Below are 18,796 nucleotides of genomic sequence, written 5' to 3' on the forward strand. Positions count from 1 at the left end.
TTTTAAGTTGGTGAATATTAAAAATGAACTAAAATAATAAAGCATTTGGTTTCTATTCAACCCCTACTTTGCCATAATATCGTAAGCTTTTATTGAAAAAAAAAAAGAAGAAGATTTTACTGGTTATAAACACATATAATATATAAATCTCTACAAGTAAAGACAGATCTAATTGGCAAACTTAAGAATGAGAGTTCTGTGCCTAAGGGCCATTGCTGGTATAGAATGGATCTCTCTCCAGGTTTTCTTTGTGCCACAGTTTTGCCCATGTAATATCTAATTAGTCCTTGGACAGACTGGACAGATAGCAAGCAGCTTGACACATGGAGATTTTGGGTTTCTCCAGCACTCAGAACAATTTTGATTTGACATTTAGCAGTCCAGGTTGCCTGTATGAACTACTGCGTGCTATGTAAAGGCGAAAATGCAGATCACATAGGTTACAAACTAAAATAGGGCCCAAGTCCACAAGACTATGCTAAACCAGCCCCTTGATTATACAATGAAATGTGGCGAATCGAGCACTATTTTCAGAATCACTCTTAGCCTGAAATTGTTCAAATTATTTGCAGTTTAGAAAATAGGTCTTGTAAAGGTGTTTAACCTGGAGAGACATGCAACTGCTGATCTGATGTTCAATATGCAAGAAACAGTGTACAAGAGAAGGAGTTCTGAAATCATAGAAAATAACTTTTCTCTGGTGTCTGGTATTTTGGCAAAAGAGCTCTGAGATAGACTTAATTTAAGAGGCCCCTATTTACCGAAAACACTTCCCTAGCACTAGACAGGAGCATTAGACATTTCTGAAAACATCAAACTGTACCATATAAAGGACCAAGACTCTGACAGGTTTTTAGCATTAAAACATCATATGAGCAAAGATGTCTGTGCATATGAACGTGTTATTCCTAAACCAAAATCACAGGATTATGGGATAAATCAGCATGGAAAGAACCTACTCTAGTATAACCTTCTTGTTCAAAATAGGGTCAGCTATGAGGTCAGACCAAGTTACTGAGTGCATTACCCAATCTGGTCTTGAAGACTTCCCAGGATGGAGGCTTTACAACCATTCCAGGCAACCTGTTCCACTGCTTTACTCTCATTTTAACTTTTGCCCTCTATCACAACAATATCACAATCAAAGTTTAGCAGAGTCTAAGAATAACCCTATATACTAATGTGAAAAGTGCCACGGAACTTTAAAGCCACAGGAGAGCAAGGACTTACTCAATGCCCCTGACATCCAAAAAGTTGTTTTTGAAGAATGTTTGTCTCTAAGACTTTGCTTTCAGAAGCTGGCTTGAAGCCATCCTTTTTGAAGCCTGATCATTCTTCATATGGACATCAGAGACATATGGCCAGGCTTACTGGAATATGCTGGTATCCTCAGACCTCCCTGTTTCCTGAGGGCCAAAGCTGATACGGTTTCCTGGATCCAAGCTTACAATAAGCATGCAACACATCTGATAGCACAACAGGACTGAGAAAGGAGATTTTATGTGCCAGAACTTCAGGTGATTGAGACTTGGCATTGGTTCAAGTTCTCACTAAGCATCTGGCTTTATCTGTTTAATCAAGATTCTGATCCACAATTGTCAGGTCTTGGAAACATGTCCAATCAGCCACTGGAAATGTTAATCTTATTTTTATTTGGGTTCACATCAACAAGCCAAGCCAAACCATGAGTATGTGATGAATAAGAGTAACTGAAAAGATAATATAGTGGACTCTGCCTCCTCCCCAACTAAATTAATATTTTAAACTCTGTACTCTCTGATCTTACTTAATTTGTATTTAAGAGATGTTGGGTTCCTGTTAAGATTTATACAGTCCAAGCTCCATGTGGAAATGAAGATCATAGTTTTACTTTCTATTGCTTTTTCTGCTGTTCTTCCTATTCCAGGCAGCAATCCGGGTGATACAGATGGAAGCTATCTGTCCTCCAGATCATCTTTTCTACAGCATTAGGTTAGGGGCTATAATGAGATTTCAGCTGGATCACTATGGCTAATAGAGTGGAAGAGCAAGAGTTTTCTCTGTAGGAAGCTTTCTGTGTGCACTTGGAATGAGAAATTCCTGTACATTGCAGTCTCCGCAATCTGTGCATCGGTCCTATACACTTCCCATCAGATTAAAAAGATTCTTGTGTCCTGTCCCAAAATCGGGATGAGTCAGAATTTTACCTTGAAATCCCCTCCCCCTGGGGAAGTCTTGTACAACTGCCCCCCTTAGAGAAATGAAAATGCTCCCACTGAGTGCTGGATCAAGTTCTTGCAGCCCTGAGATCTTACAAACAGAATGGATTTCATTCTAAGAGGGTTGATTAAGTACAGAAAGCAAAGCAGAGAAACTAGAGAAAATAGAAAATGACTGCTATCAGTTCCATAAGAATGAAGCCACATATAAAGACGCTGCAAACCTTTGTTTTGAGTGCTGAAAAATAACTTTTTGCATTTTGTTTTCAAGTAGCAACTGTAAACCCTTAAGGTAACAAAAAAACCCCCAAACAAACAATCATTTGCTTTTTATTGAGAATGTTTCATCCATTATTTCAATCAGAAAAACTAAAAATTAAGATAAGTGGAAATTTGGTGGGTATATTTTGAAATGGAAATGAGGTGGTTATATATTCATATTCTCTGTGTTCATAGGCATGTTTGCATTAATTACAGGAAATGAATACTAATTTATGATTGCCCCTGCTCGCCATCAGACTGCATTTATTTACAGATGAGGTCAATGAAAAATTAGTTTAGTCTTTTTTACTGCTATTTAGAACACTCAGGACTGTGTTTTCCTCTAGATTTGTCATGGTTAATGAATGTTGCTTCAGCAGTCAATCATGTACTCTAAATGCTGTCACACTTTTTTTTAAAGCCTCAGTCATGAACCATGACAGAAAAATAAACAAATAAATATAAAACTAAAAAACTCTTTTCACTGAGCAGCTACACTATGCAAAAATCTCCAGGGAAGGTTAAAGGAGGCCAGAATAAATGATAATATAAGTGCTGTGGACATAGAAAAGCAATAAAGGTGTACCAACACTGAGGGTCTGGCAAAAAAACTCAACACACACACGCACATGCACACACACTCTCCAGTGAAAAAACTGGCAATGTTAGTAGCCTCAAGGTGCAATTTCCTGGAGCACTGAGATTGACATGCCAGCACTAAATGTTGTTAATTTAACTAACTTCAAATTAATGGCAGAGTCTGCAGTGGCCGAACCCCTCAAACACAGTCTCATTATAGCCTTGCTGGGAATGTCCTAAATATAGGCATTGACAGTTTAAAACAAATTCGCATACATTGGTGTATTTTTAGACACAAGTAAGGCGTCGGAGTTTGTGTCATGGTATACGGTTGATTAATTGGGTTGGTAAGTCACCCTCCGACCCACAAATTGTGCATAAAAATGCCCATGAAGGAATACAAAGGATAGTTTTATAACTGCAATATGTAGTTATAAGCAATATTGGTATCCAGTAATGTGAGAAGGTCTGTTATGTGCTTAGATTTTCTATGATTCTGTAGAACTTTGAAATTCTCATTTAAGTGGGATGTGCGCTTGCAGCCCAGAAAGCCAACCATATCCTGGGCTGCATCACGTGAAGTATGACCAGCAGGTCAAGGGAGGGGATTCTCCTTCCTCTACTCCACTCTTGTGAGACCCCCCCTCCAGAGTACTGTGTCCAGCTCTGGGGTCCCCAGTACAAGAAAGACATGGACCTGTTGGAGTGAGTCCAGAGGAGGTCATGAAGATGCTCAGAGGGCTGGAGCACCTCTCCTATGGAGACAGGCTGAGACAGTTGGGGTTGTTCAGCCTGGAGAAGAGAAGGCTCTGGGGAGACCTTATAGCAGCCTTCCAGTACCTGAAGGGGCCTACAAGAAAGCTGGAGAGGGACTGTTTACAAGGGCATGGAGCGACAGGACAAGGGGGAATGGCCTTAAGCTGAAGGAGGAGAGATTTAGATTAGATACTAGGAAGAAATTCTTCCCTGTGAGGGTGGTGAGGCACTGAAACAGGTTGCCCAGAGAAGTTGTGGATGCCCCATCCCTGGAAGTGTTCAAGGCCAGGTTGGATGGGGCTTTGGGCAACCTGGTCTAGTGGAGGGTGTCCCTGCCCATGGCGGGGGGTGGGGGGGTGGAACTAGATGATCTTTAAGGTTCTTCCAACCCAAACCAGTCGATGATTCTATGATTTAGGCCATTTGAAGAATAGGAGTGAGGAGTCTGTGGTAATGGAAATGATAGATTTCAACACAACCTGTCTCCTGAAGACAGCATAGCCAAAATCAAAAGGATAATCAAAATAAACCCAAGTCTAGACAACCCATCGTCTTTTCATTTCAATGACAAACTCCATATTTCAGACCATGATCTTTGAATCACTCACTTCCTGTTTCCATTTTGTAAAGATTTTTTTTTCCTCAGTATTGATTTTACCTCAGCTGCCCCACTGTTAATGACATTAGAAACTCAACCTGATTCATCAGTTGGTGTATGTGACAGAGACCAAAAAAGATCTACTAAGCATGCATTCAACAAGCAGATATTGCTGCAAATGTCCTCCAGCACTGTGGTACTATTGCTGGTAGAATCATCTTTATGATAAACCCAGTCAATTTTTGTGTGTAATGTAATTAATTTCCCAAAACAGCAGCAAACCTAATCTCCTACAGGCAATTATCTAAGTCAATTTAATTTGTGTTCTTTACTTACAGTGTGGGCTTTCCTTTGCCCCAACGTGTAGAAGGGTCCTAGCAATAGGAACGTTGTTTGTCAAAATGGCAATATCCAAAGGAGTTAGTCCCTCACTGTTTGGTGTGTTCAGGTCCAGTTCCTCCAGAGTGTATTGATAAAGAAGAATCTGAACAGCATCCAGATCTTGCTGTTCTACGGCCTCAAACATAGCTTCATTGCACTGGAAATTCTGCATATCAATAAAAACAGAAATTCAGTAAAACTCTTCAAATGTCAGTGTTTTAAAAATAAATAGAGAAAAATTGTGTTTTGTGAGATTGCCATGAAATATTGATCCTCCAGCCCCAGCTTAGGTTCAGCTGGAAAGATGGAAATTGTTTGCAACAAAACTGAGCTTGGTCTGCCTCTGAACTTGTGTGCTTGAACTTGCTTCCGGTCTGTGGGAAGATTCAAGTGAGTTTTGAACACATACAAACCAAACCCATACTTCTTTAGACATCTGTCCTGTAATCAAACTATTTGAACAATATTAAATGTTTTCTGTGTGAAACTGGATGAAAGACTATGATTTTGGAGGTCTTGGACTACTGAGTTTTTCAACTCAAAATTAAAGTAAAAATCTGGAGTATACAAACTCAAGGTGATCAAAATCCAAATCAAACAAGCTATTCTGGAAAAAAACCTTCACAGCTCCAGTGTGACCTAGTAATAGGTACTGTTCATTCAAACACCTCAGTCATTTCTAGGTGCTCATATTTTTGCATTTAACTTGTAACTAGAAACAGCTTTGAAACGTATAGTCCTTAAATAAAGAAGTTGAAATGAGACTGGAAAAATTGACTGTCCAGTGTGCATGTCCAGAAAGTGATGTGTCTGAACAGCAGAGAACATAAGCAGCCAAAACCAAGAACATACAGAGCACTGACTCTCAGGCAGGGAGAACCGTTAAACCTTTTCCTTACCAATGTCAAGGAGATAAAAGAATGGGGTAATGCAAAGAAACCAATCATTTCTTAATTGAGCTGGGGAGAAGCAGGTGCAGGAGAGCAGCATGGCCTGCAGATTTCTGTTATGAGAACATCCTTCTGGAGCCTACAGTAATGACATGTTATTTGCCAAGATTCTTTAAACTCTCTCCCAGTGTCTCATTGCCATAATTACCCAATAGGTTTTTTTCCTCTAAAGAATGAATTAGTAGAAGCACGAGGCCCAGCTAAGCAAGGAGGACTCAGCATGAGGTCACATAAAGGAACTGAGATCTACATAGACATATTGTGCCAATGGGCATACTGAAGAAATGCATACATAAGAGAGCAAGCAATCAGATATATGATGTAAACTGGCTTCCTGTGTCCTGAAACCTACACGGAGGAAACACAGAAAATTTTTATACAATAAGGTATTCTTTATGATACGAAATAAACATTGAATTGAAACTGTCTTCTGCTGTGATAAGAAATTAACATTTCAGCCACATCAAAACTTCGTGTTCTTTTTCAAATTGATGTAGTTTTATTTGGCATATCCCTGCCCAAGTTTTGTGTTGTTTCACTGAAAGCTTTCTGAAAGAGCACTGATCTGCTGCAACATCTTTCGTCTCCTTCTAAAACACATAGACTAATGGTTTGCAAGCAGTTCTGAAAACTAGAGTCCACATCTACACCTTGGAACTTGATCAGTTCTACAGGTTTTTTTCAGTTATGCTAGAAGTTAAAAGTGTCTTCAGAAATTCTCAGGCCTGACAGAAATCTTTTCATCTACTGTTTTGCATGTAAAGTATTGGTACCACACTAAGAAATTGCAAAGATGATGTTATCTTCAAGTTTTAATATGGACCCCATCTATGCTGAATAGTAGGGATCAGCAGAAAAAGACAACAGATATACATATGTTAATCTTTACCCAAAATTGTCAACATAGAGAAATGAGATACTTATGTTAGATGACTATCTAAGGATGAGATGAACTATGCAACAATAAAGCAAATCTAGGAGAGTAGTGCCGACTTGGGAATCTACCTTTTAGACACTTAAAGTACACAAGATAGCTCATGCTGGAGAAATATTTTTTTCTGTAGATTTCCATGCAGAATAAAAGACACTATGTAAACAAGTGCTTCATCAAAATGTGTCTCTGTCAAATTCTTGTTTCCAGATTCTTCTTTAGATTCTAAGAATCAGATTTAATTTCAGTATCAAATACTTAAATCATACTTCAGTGTTAGGTGTAAGAGAAAAATCTCAGACAAAGGAATGGTTGAATGGTAAGCAGCTAGATTTATCATTCTTTATCCACCCCTCTGTTCAAGGCAAGACATTGTCTGTAAGGACATATACTGTCATTAGAGAGGGCACATCTCCAGAAAGTTTTAGGAAAGAGGTCAGCACATATTTCTTTTATTATAAGGTAAAACTTAAAAATGACAGAAATTTTTACTGCAATGCAGCAATATTTCTTTTCATTCCAGTAGCTCCACACATCTGCTGTCTTGCTTATATAACACCTTATCATCCTGAAATCAAAGCTCTTACTCTTATTCTGGTATTTTGCCCCTACCCTGAAGGGATGAAGTGCTCTGGCTAGAAATTAAAAGAATTTTAATTATGATTACAAAATATTTTAATTAATGGTATGATTCTGATACATGCTATGTGTCATCAACTCACACTCAAGTCAATGATATGCATTTAACAGCTGTATGCTACTGTACTATGTACTCAAAATTAACATAAATAGATCATTGATGTTCCGCCTAAAGAGGAAAAAACCAAAACACTGTGCTCCTTTGCTCTTTGAAACATCATTATTATTGAAACATCACTATTATGAATGCAGAACTGTGAACCAATGGACTGTTTTTTTCATATAAATTATTGAAAACAGAAAATATATTCACCAATTCTCCAAAAATATGTATCAACATTCTAAAAAGCATTAACTTAATCCCAGTTTACACCCACTTAAAATTCTTTTTCTATTGCTTTTGGAACTTCGTCTATACAGTTGTTTATGGAAATAAAGGGTAATTATGCTTCAGAAGCGTCTGCATTTCGATCCAACCAGAAAACAAGCAAAATCATATTACTCTTGTAACCGATCACAGCTAGGAAAATCTACTTACTTAACAGTAAATTCATAAAGACCTTACTACAAAGGGAACTGGTTGAAGTAAAATGAATGACCACATTAGTTTCAATTTCTTTCAGTTCAGTTAATTTTAGGAGACACTGGCTAAGAGTTTGAGAGCAGAACAAAAAGGTAGAGCTGATGATATTACCTGATGACAGGCTTGTGGTGCTAGGTATTTCTTGGTTCACATTTCCACTTGTGTGGCACTAGCTACATACATGGTTTTCCCCTTTTTTGAAATCAGAATAGACATTCTCTTTTTAATTGCCTTTATGTATGTGCATAAAAGTTAAATGTGTTAGCATTTGTAGAGTGCTGCCCTAAGTGCTTGATACCACTATTTTGCTTTAATTCCAATTTTGTATGAAATTCAATAAATCTTGTACTACATCTCAGGAGTTTCTTGTGTTATATAAAACTAAAAAAATCCCTGTTACATAATACAGAAAAAGATGGCTAACTTCAATATTACGTCTGCAATTAACCCAATGATTTGGTCCTTTTCAAATATATATACGCACATTGTAACAACAGATTTTACCTACCTGAATGATTATTGTAGAATTATTTTAAAAACTGTGAATCGAATTCTTATTTTTGGATCCAGTTATCAAGATTTAGACCTACCTAGATGCCTTTCAAAAATGTATCTTTGGTTTTTTGTTGGCCAAATTAAATACTTAAAGTATTTGTGAAATTTTGGCCTTCGGTTGCTGAACAGAATCTAAGCACATGCTTAAGTTAATTCCTCACAAATGCTCTTGCCAGATAATGTGTTGGCAAGAATGTTTCACCAAAAGGGTGAAAAAACCAAATTTCTATTTCTTCATTTCATTAGAAATCTGAAAAAACTGCACTTAAACAAGAAACAGAGCATGAATTTTATAAGCTACTTCATCCAATCCAAACAATTATGAGACCAAATTGCAAATATCAAGTTTTCCAAATGAACAATTCTGAGAAAAGCAATAGGCTGAAATGTGTTGGCAGTCTCATGACTTCAGAGTGTAAAAACACGGGAACTGTGGCATGGCCTTTCTAACTAGGCGTGTACGCATCCCTCATCCACATAGCAGTGCGCATCCAACCATGCTATATCTATTTCAGACAAAAAATACCCTGGTGAGACAGCAACACATCTACCACGTTTTCAGCCATGCCAGTAAACTGCCCCATTTGCCCAGCTCTCCAAGTCCAGAAAAATATTTTACCCACCTGACCAACTTTTACCCAACTATTTACTTTCACGCAGAAAACAGAAATATATTTGAAGATCATAAAGTTTTCTGTAAAAAGCTGATCATATTCTATGTAAAAGACTTTCTAGTACTGCAGCGTTATTCAGACATCTCCAGCCCAGGGGTAAGAAATTCAAATGTGAGCAAGACAATTTCTTTAGATCCATGTGCTCAATTTTACTCCAGCTGGTATTGTCACAAATACTAACAAAAGCCTTCTGATTTCTGCCTTCATTTACATTTACTGGATAACTTTCTTCTGCTCTGAAAAGACAAACCCATTAAATTCAAAGAGAAACTGAATCTCATTTACAAGTGATCAGGTAAAGTTTAGGGTCAGTTTTCACGTTGCTTTTTCCTTGACTCAGTCCTGCAGCCTCTAATCATTAGCTAGACAGCTGTGCTGTGTGATTAATTTATTTAGGTGTTACTCTGATGCACAAATGTATATACTGAAAAGGACTACAGTATTGCTTTGCAGTAAGTAATAACCATGTTCCAGTAAGTGATTCAGTGCTGGAGTGTTTAGAAATGTAATCTTGTGTAGCTTAATTAAAATGAAGTGCCCCTTTCAAGATATTTGCTCTAGGTTTGACTGAAAAAGTCCACTATGTGCTACTGGAGTTGGAAAAAACGTTAAAGTAGTTTCTGCAAAGACTTGTTTTGATAAACATGAGTTCAAGAATAAAGCTATTTTGGGACATTGCTATGTCTGCAGCAAGACAACAATTTACTGAATGGAAAGTGTTGCACAGCAAGATAGAATGGAACGAAAACTCTTCACCAGCCAAAGCTGTAAGAAAACAAATTCTGACAAATGTTGTTCACTTGTCTGGAGACATAATTTTAGTCATTGATTTAGCGCCGTAGCACAGAAACTCAATGATTAGAAAATACATCAGCTAGCAATTTGACCTGGAATATTTCCCCCCCTTCACTGATACTTTCCTGGCTATTTATTTCTAGGGAAAACTGTGAAAACAACAGTCAGAAGGGACAGAATGGGATCCAAATCCTTTTGAGTTCAGTGGGAGTCTATTCACTGACTGTGTGGACACCAGCTCAGACCCCAGACTGCTAATACCTAGAGGTACCTACGCTCACTGTAGGTCAGCAGTGACAAAAGCTGCGTCACTCCATGACAATGTAGTGGGTTGGGGGAAACAAAGTTAGCACAAGTGACTCTAAGTCCCATTAAACCACCATCCATATCACGATGTAAAATCTATTCTCCTCATTATGATTACTGACTGAATAGACACTCTCACTGCCTGACAGATCTGGGTGGAAAAGGTGGAGAAGTGAGACTGCAAGTAATGAGCGCTGTGGATAGCAGAGGACTTGAGCCTCAGAAGTAGTACACTGCTCCTCAATCTTTGGGCTATGCTCATTTGCCATTTCTCTTCTCATTAGTTAAGTATGACAGAAGACCCCATGTTTGAAGGAATATGTAATTCGAAGTGTATATTTAGAGAAACACTGGTCAGAAGATATGTTAACAGACTGGCATTCATTCAGTCTATGTGTCAGTCTATTCTGGCACAGTCCCCAGCACTAGTTTATCCTCCTCTCTTTCACTTCTTAGTCACACACAAGCTTGCAATTGAAAAGAAAAAGACAAGAAAAGAAGTGGCTAAAAAAATCATCTTAAAAAAAAAAAAATCTTTTCCCACAGTTCATACTTAGAGGCCCAAATTCAAATGATCCCTACAAACTGAAAGCATCTGGAAAAACCACAGCCTCAAAAGCACAGCTGAGAGGAAGGAGCCATGATCCCCTGCTTCCTTCAGGTCATAGTCTTTCTTCACAGGAGAGAGACAACAGTCTCCTGCCTTTCCAATGCACTAGAGCTACATTTCAGCTTAGCTCTTCCATGAAGCACGCATGGGTCCTCTGACTTCAGGAAAGGAGTGATCCTAGAGGACAGGATCATTGAATTGATTTTAAAATTATTTTCAATTCTTGCATTGATTTATATAATTTTTCTCACATGTAGCAAAGATTTGTGAGTGTTAAAAGAGTCTAGACTGTGCTTTTTCTTCTGAAAATATGTAATATTTTTATTATCTGTCCCAACAGTATTCAGAGTTTAGTCCTGCACTGCACTAAGCATCTGCTTTATTGCAGCAGAGTAATGGTTTCAAGAGGTGGCTCCTGGCACATTCACAGACACTGTCATAAGTCATTGCTCTTCAGAAGTGGAGAGGAACTCTTTCCCTCAAAATAATTCAGAGAAGTTGAAGGATGTATCTGTTCTTCCTACTTTCAGAAAAGGGGAATTTATTTTGTTTTGGCAATATCAACAGCAGGTTCATTTTCCTCCAGCAGATATAAAAGATTCTGTTGTGCACTGAACTTACACTGTGCTATTATTTCAGGGACACAGTCCATTCTTCAAAATGTATGTGCTGGAGGTTGTGTAACTTCACCAGCACTGGCATAAATAGGAGCGCTTGTGAGTGTTAAGTCCAGCAGGTGCTTATATGCTTCCTGTACTGGCACTAGAGTGCTTGGCTGCATTCTGCGACTCGGCTATTGTACCCAGGCCAAACTGCTTTCACGCGTGAACTCCTTTTTCCATGGTCTTATCTAGTGACTGTCACCACAGTCAGTGAGCAACCTTGCGTTTATCTTTCACAGCACGTAAGTTCCACTTGCTCTGTTGTTTGGAAAACCAGAAACTTCTCTTAAAGTCATCTTTGGTTTCTCAAAATAGTTTTTCTTCATTTCTTGTAAGAGAAACACTTGTGTGCGTATATTTAATGCACACTTTGTCACATTAATGCCAAGTTAAGACCTTACTCCTAAAATAAAGCATCATCACTTGAGTAGGGTAGCTTTTCTTTAGCATTCAAGAAAGTCAGACTTATTTTCGCACAGGATCATAAATGATAAGTCTGGGAAGAACATACAGCATTGGTCAGGGAACAAAGTGAGATGAGGAAAATTGTACAGACTAAAAGCAAACCGATTAAGGAGATTAATAGGATAGTAAATTGGTAATTTGATAAATATCAAGTAGTTACCATTGAGGTCTTACGGAGACTGAGTCGGTCAGATCGAGCTCTGAAGTATGCTTCATCAAAGGACGTATGACTCCCCTTAAGCTTCTCTGACAGATTCCGATATAACCGCTTTGCAGCATTTGGAGAGGATGGCACGCTGTTCTTTTTAGTCTGGAGGAGACTTAAGTTGTGCATTTGCTGTGTCATTTTCAGCTAGTAGTTTCTAGAAGAAAAACAACAGCTGTTTAACAAGGTTTTGCTACACTAACATCATTGATAAGAACTGTATCAATGAAACACACATTGCAAGACTTCTATGGCAAAAATCACTGTCACATACAGTTTTTGAACTTTCAGAAGCATTTTGGGTTTTTTCAATGCAAATTCCTCTTTATGGAATTAGTCCTAAGGATATCGATGGGGAGGGAGAATTAAGGGTAGAAAAAACAAAACAGACCACTTCAGAACTATTTGCTAATTTGTATAAGAAGGAGTTTCACTTAATAAGGGAAATAGCCTTTTGACAGAGTGAGTTCTGGTAACACAGGTGTCAAAAAATGACACCCAAATGTAAATGTTACTTACACTTAATTAGTGTAACGTGTGCATAACCTGTGTTTTGTCAGTACAATGGTTTCTTAAAACAAAACTGAAGCAACTGAGAGGAAAAAAAATGTAAATGATTACAGAACACAATGCAGGACTGAATTTTTTTAACTGGTCAAGTGACTTAAGTTTGACATAAGCACAGTCATGGCAAGACCTGTGCTTTATTTCCCACATTACTACCTGCTAGCAAACTGTGTGCTCCAAAAGCATGTGTCATTTTCAGTTGGGTGGGTGGATTCTCTTTCTCTAGAGACTCAAAGCTGTGGTTCTTACTCAGGAAGTATGGCTGGATTCAAAATACTTTCTCATCTCTGAACCCATCACAAGCTACTGCAGAAATAGCGCATGAGCTTACATTTATTTTGCATCAAATGCTGACATGTCATCATCCAAATGAAAGTCCATTGCTACAGAGAATAGTTTTTTGTTAGAATTTTGAGGAGCATTTGACAGAGAGGGAACCTGCTCTGTGACCAAGACTCCTAAGGCATTATGTTTTGGCGAATAATGGCTGAAACACAGAAGAAAACTATTTAGACTCTGTTGTAGGCATAATGAGGCATATGTACATTTTTAGTTTAAACTACCTATAGCCAACTAGTGTCCAGGTTATTGCAAACAAAGACCTTACACTCCATATTTTATAGTGAAAATAATCTGTGATCCTAAGTGTGGCTGTTTGCAGTTTCATACTGAGTAGTTTCTTCCCTCAGTTAGTGGACAAGCACTGTTTTTGTCTATATATTGTATAACTTTATCCTGCTCTGTTTGCCACGTCCATTTAAACTACAGACTCTTCCAAGAGGGACTGCCTCCTCTCTCTATGACTGCCTAGCCTGATAGGGTTTCCATATTATCTCATAATTAAACAATACTTTCTATGCTCTATGATTACTGTAATTTTTCCATATTAGGAAAAATTGAATTAACATTTAACTCGAAATACTTTATGTGGGAATAGTTTTGCCTTTCTGAAGGGAAACTAAGAATCAGATTTGACCAAACTGCCAGCACAGGAAACTATCTCCGGGGATCTCTGCAAGTGTAAAGGTGACGAAAATGCACAATTTCTTCACATTTCCTTTTTCCCTGCCAAGAGTGTGCACACATTTATAAGACAGAATGTCTCTCTAGAAGACCTCACAGTTGTAATAGTAAATCTGGCTACCCTTTCAGACTACCTTTTCATGGAAATAAGCTTTAGATTCTTTGTACTATGATAGAAATCCTGTAACTTTCTGTTCTTGTGGTGTCAACCTGCATCTAAGCAAATCAGACTGCAGGACCAGACTCTACTAACTGTTTACAATCATAAAAGCATTCTTTACTAAACACTCGCCCTGCTGTTGAGGCTGCTCATTGGCATGAATTGGTCCCTAAGATTAAAGACACCACCCAGGTCTCATAAGCAGTCTACATCTTCCTTTCTCGTTTGTAAATTGTGGTGAAGCATACATCCTGACCACAAAAGTATCTGATTGCAAGTAATCTCACATATTGTCCAAGCTCATGGGGTACTGAAGAGAAACCAAGCCTCTGAATGAAGAGAGACAGAGTCAACATAATTGTCATATGTGATAAGTAGACTTTGTTAAATTAGAACAACAGTGTGTGCAATCAGAAGAAGGGAATTATGTGTAGTGCATCCCTGAAACTAATGTGCAAGAGTGGATATGGTAAGAAACGAGCTCTCTGGGACTCAGGGAGCAATCACACTACAATGATTTTGGACTGCTTTTCTCTGAGCTTATGCAAAAAGGTAAAGTGATGCTCACACAAGCAATTCGTCCTGCCTTTTAAATATTACACGCATTGCAGCAGTGCCTACAAGGAGTAACTGAAATCACTGTCTCTTCAAATGAAGCATTTTATTCTCTGCCCCAAACAGCAAGCTTGCACAGACTAGATAGAAAGGCTGAGTGGAAACCAAGGAAGTGTATTTGTATCCATCTCCTTAAACTCAGTTGCCCGCATGTCTTTCACAGAATGTCTTGAAAGTCTTCAAATTGAAGCTTTTCTTGAGAAGTAGAGAAGTTCTTTACAGAATCCCAACTTTTTACGGAGAACAGCTTCACAGCAACATTTTCTTTTATGAGGAAATATTAACCTGAGCAAGTAAACGAAAAGCACCTCTCAGTTTTTGAACAGTTTTCCAGGAAATCTGAGAATTTGGTAGAGGTGTTCTAGTCACACATCTCCCCATACACATTCAAAACTCAGTTGCAGGTCAGTTCTCTACATTTCAATACATACACTGTAAAAAGAAGTCAGGTTCTCGACATATGTTAAAGCACTCTAGGATGCTGGTGTAGTCTCAGGACCAAAGCAAATGTAGGTATCATTGCACTGCTGGCCCAGAAAAGCCTGGCAGCAGTTTAATATCACGTCTGCTCAGGCCTGTTTCCCATGCCATGGGTTACTGTTCATATTGACAGTATCTAAAAATCATAGTTTGACTCCAGCTATTAAATTCCTAGGGGTTGCTGGAGTCCTCCCACCTTGATCTGGTCAATGAAACAGGTTTTATACGTTCAGAAGAAAACAACGGCGTGTTACTAGCCATCTAAACACTGACTTCCGAGGATAGTAACAATAGGGTGTCCATATTACACGTGGAAGCTTCTTCATTACACAGCCAGAGCAGATCCCCAAGACTAACATTAACGTAAGAAGAGGACAGAATCTTTCATACTGTCATGAAAATTTCTCTTAAGTCAAGAGCAGGCGAGTCTATAGACAAGCTAAGTAAACACTGTAAAAATTGCAGCTATTCAACAATCGAACATAGGGCATCTTTGCTATCCACACAGAATCAGTGCATCACAAATTACTTGAAACATATAAATGTTTCCTGTATACTAACCATCAGTGTCCTGAAATAGTGCATGGAATAAACAAGGAACAAGAAAGCAATAGCTGGAATAATAATAATGCAAGAGAAATGCATTTTTTACCAGTGTACTTAAACAATAAAATGCAAAATGCTACTGAAGATTATTGTACTTAACATGTTTTCTAGTCACATACAAGGTATAAAATGAAAAAAGGTGGAGGTAAAGGCAAGCTGCATATTCTAGAAAAAAACTTTCTGGAAGTGTGATCTTACTAGGCTGTAGAAATGACTCCCAGGAGAGCAATGGAAATGAGATCAGGCAAAATTATGGGTAAAATGTTTAATAAGAAATAAGGAAAACAAAGACAGCTCAATTCACATGATTCTGTGATTGAAGAATTATTTGTTTTTATTGGATGTTGGCATTTTATTTTTACAGACATGAACTATTTTGTAAGAAAGGAGCCTAAAACTACTCTTAAGTCATTCGTTTTGGGGTTTTTACAACCATGTCCTCACCTCACCGATCAGGTGAAACTCTGAAATTGGCATTGTCTTGACTGAAATAACAAATCCCCCAACTGAAACGCACAATGAGGAGATCTCATTGTCACAACTAAAATTGTTATAGTATATCAAAGACTAACAGTTTAGAAACAGGTGATGTCCAGAACTGACCCATTTGAGATTTTCACCTATGAAAGCCTCTGCACATATCTAGCATCATTCAGAAGGAAGTGATGAGGACATCTCTGTGTGGTTTGGAGTAGCCCTTTGTCATCTAACTAACTGGCATTCACACAGCAAGTCAAGAACTACAAGCAGCAGCACGTTACAAGGTTTCTCAGTAAAAGGCAGAACTAGACAGAATAGGAACAGCAGCTCCCCTTATAACTAGTCATAATTAACAGTAGTTTGCTTTGTCTTATGACAGTGGTTCCAATAACAACCTGAATCTCTGGGGACACAGTTACTGCACTACCCGGGAAATAACCACCAAAGCAGCCTCGTTTGTGTGACTCTCACCCTGCTATAGCAGGTACCAAACCAGTGATGGAAGTCTTCCAACACACATTTCATGCTGCACATACTGTAGCTTAATCTTTGTCATCGGATTTCTACTTGCACTTCTAAGTGCCGAAGTAACCATTTTATTCCCCAACAGGAGGGTGCTTTAAAATTCAAATTCAAATAAATATAAATTATTTACCCTTATAAAAGCTTTCCCCCCTATCCCCCCGATTGGCAAATACTGACCTAATATTCATGTCCTTTTAAAGACATATTGTGGAGAGAGAGAAAAAAAATATCTAAATTATAGATCACTGGCTGTTGTAAGTGGCACATACATGCTGCACTGTATAGGCAGGTGCACTAGTAGAACACAGCATAGCTGTAAAAGCATTAACTTCAGATTTTAAGAAAGCACAACAGCCAAGAAACCACTCAACACACACGTTCTTAAATATGTTTATGAAATAATTTTATACTTGAAACTAATAATTAAGAATATATGCATTAAAGAGTTAAATTAGACTTACCAGCTTAGGCTATCCAGGGCAAAACGTGACCAAGTTGCTGGTAATTGTCCACTGTCTTCATTCAATGAATCACACCGGCTTTGCTGTCTCTGCTGGTTCAGCCTCTGGGCAGAATGAGTAAACCTCTTCCTTACACTGCATGAATGATCAGATATAAAAAAAAAAAAGCTTATTACTAGCAATTACTGAAGTCCAAAATCACTGATAAGGTCTCAGAGCAAAGCAGTATTTAAAGCAAATATTGTTGTATCGCAGGCAAAAATGTTTGGTGCCTTAACTCTATACTAGTTACCTGTGCAGCTATAGGAATGACTAATACAGAAAGCTCTTGCCTCCGTAGCCAAAGATGCCATGACTTCTGTATGCTTTTATCTTCTTATATCCCTTAAAAATTGATCAGCAGCACAGCGTGCAAGTAGAAAAAATAATTACTGCCAGAGTAAACAAAACTGTGATTGTAATTAATTTGCCATGAAGTATGAGCGAAAAGACATTAATGCAGCCATCTTAAAGCAGTTAGTTTTACGTTAAACCAATAAGAGGGGGGAAAATAAGACTCACAGTCCTACACTCAGTCCAGTAATGCATGTTGCATGTGATGTATTGTTTCTTCTTTCTTCAAGCAAGCTATCACTACAGCTGCCTGCAATCATAGCAACAAAAGCAGCAACCATATCCATAGCTATGGGACATCTGCAAGATCATTTGAAAGCTCCCAGCCTGAACAGGTTACACTTGAAAAAGATTATTAAATGATTAAGAAAAACATATTTTATTGATGCCTACATTTTGACTAAAACAGATCCTGTAATGTCTGTATTAAGATCTTCCAAAATAGTAGAACAAAGATATTTTAAATTATTTTTTTTTCTTTTACTATAGAGCAAAAAATGCAAATGCTGAATCCCACAGAAACCCATAAAGTTGTTACAAAGTCAGAATGTGGGATAACTGTAACAGCCTTAGAATTCTAAAAATAGTGTAGGTGATGAACAAAGATAAACAACAATCTAGAAAATAGTTATCCTTTCTGGACAGTCTACTGGGTTAAATTCATGTAACCAGAACACTCCTGTATACCATCTAGCAATAGAAAAAAATTAAGACACACTCATTCCTGGGTCTGTCGTAGCCAATGATCATTATGTCTGCAGAAAATATATTTTGTATTGTTTTTAGAGGGATACCAGAGCTACTGTTACAATCTGCTGAAAAAACATCACTGGCATTATTCGGACATGATGCTTGATTCTTGGAAAAGGTTGGAAACCTCCCAAAAGCTGGTGACCAGTCTGATTCTCCCACCCTTCAAAACTCAGATAGGGGTACTACACCTCATACCAAATAGGGTCCTTTTGCCAAAGTAGCTGAAGCTACAATCTAGTCCTGGGCCTGACATTTGTATGTCATGGGACTTGAACTTATTCTATACTTTTTAAATCAATCTGGATACAGACCAACCAATTTATTGAGAGATTTTCGATATGCACATATACACGCATATACATGTGTATGTAAACATACATATGTACATATTTCAAAGATATAACAAGAATAGCAAATGCAACTACCTGCATGTTTTGCTGCAGCAGCGAATTAAAAAGTGCTACGACAACACATTATGCACGGTATTCCTTCTCCTATACTGTGAAAGTCACAGGCTATACGATTCCCTCTTTTGTTCTGTGGCTTCTGAGGATCGTTAGTCAGAAGGCTGCAGGACAGCTGACT

The 18,796-nt window shown here is 38.1% G+C and overlaps 1 protein-coding gene across 5 annotated transcripts in view; it reads right to left on the minus strand.

Annotated features, from left to right (window-relative positions):
- Positions 1 to 18,796, minus strand: part of ANKFN1 (ankyrin repeat and fibronectin type III domain containing 1) — a 158,329-nt gene that overhangs the window by 57,492 nt on the left and 82,041 nt on the right. For all 5 annotated transcript variants that reach the window (XM_054846790.1, XM_054846793.1, XM_054846788.1 and 2 more), the window contains 3 exons: positions 17,066 to 17,200; positions 12,104 to 12,305; positions 4,729 to 4,939 (listed from right to left, as the gene is read on the minus strand). In XM_054846790.1, coding sequence (XP_054702765.1) covers positions 4,729 to 4,939; positions 12,104 to 12,289 — 397 coding nt within the window. In that variant the 5' untranslated portion in view covers positions 12,290 to 12,305; positions 17,066 to 17,200. The remainder of the gene's footprint in view (positions 1 to 4,728; positions 4,940 to 12,103; positions 12,306 to 17,065; positions 17,201 to 18,796) is intronic.

Source organism: Grus americana, chromosome 18 (assembly GCF_028858705.1).
Source record: "Grus americana isolate bGruAme1 chromosome 18, bGruAme1.mat, whole genome shotgun sequence".
Lineage (NCBI taxonomy): Eukaryota > Metazoa > Chordata > Aves > Gruiformes > Gruidae > Grus > Grus americana.